Here is a 234-nt window from a genome sequence, read left to right as displayed (position 1 = left end):
CCCCCCCCCCCCCCCCCCCCCCGCCCTGAGAGAGGCGCTCCCCTGCATGCCAACCTTCTCCCCCACATTTCGGACCCCTTCTCCACCTGTTTTACGCCTCTTCTTCCCCATTTTCCACCAAACCCCACACACCCCTCCATGGACAAGCCCAGACCTGCTCCAGGCTCCCGGGGGCCCGGGGGGTCACCATGCCAGCGTGTTCCCAGAGTGCCCCCATCACCGGCTGCACCCCTG

At 67.9% G+C, this 234-nt stretch overlaps 1 protein-coding gene across 1 annotated transcript in view; it reads right to left on the bottom strand.

The window, feature by feature from the left end:
• The window catches only part of PTMA (prothymosin, alpha), a 74,697-nt gene extending 74,480 nt beyond the window's left edge, over positions 1–217 (bottom strand). The window contains exon 1 of the mRNA XM_009282446.2: positions 155–217. Within this exon, the coding sequence (XP_009280721.1) occupies positions 155–217 (63 nt within the window). The remainder of the gene's footprint in view (positions 1–154) is intronic.
• Between the last annotated feature and the right edge of the window lie 17 nt (positions 218–234).

The sequence above is a fragment of the Aptenodytes forsteri genome, unplaced genomic scaffold (genome assembly GCF_000699145.1).
Source record: "Aptenodytes forsteri isolate BGI_AS27 unplaced genomic scaffold, ASM69914v1 Scaffold404, whole genome shotgun sequence".
In the NCBI taxonomy this organism is placed as follows: domain Eukaryota; kingdom Metazoa; phylum Chordata; class Aves; order Sphenisciformes; family Spheniscidae; genus Aptenodytes; species Aptenodytes forsteri.
The sequence above is the reverse complement of the archived record's forward strand: the minus strand, read 5'-3'. Positions and strand labels throughout refer to the sequence as shown.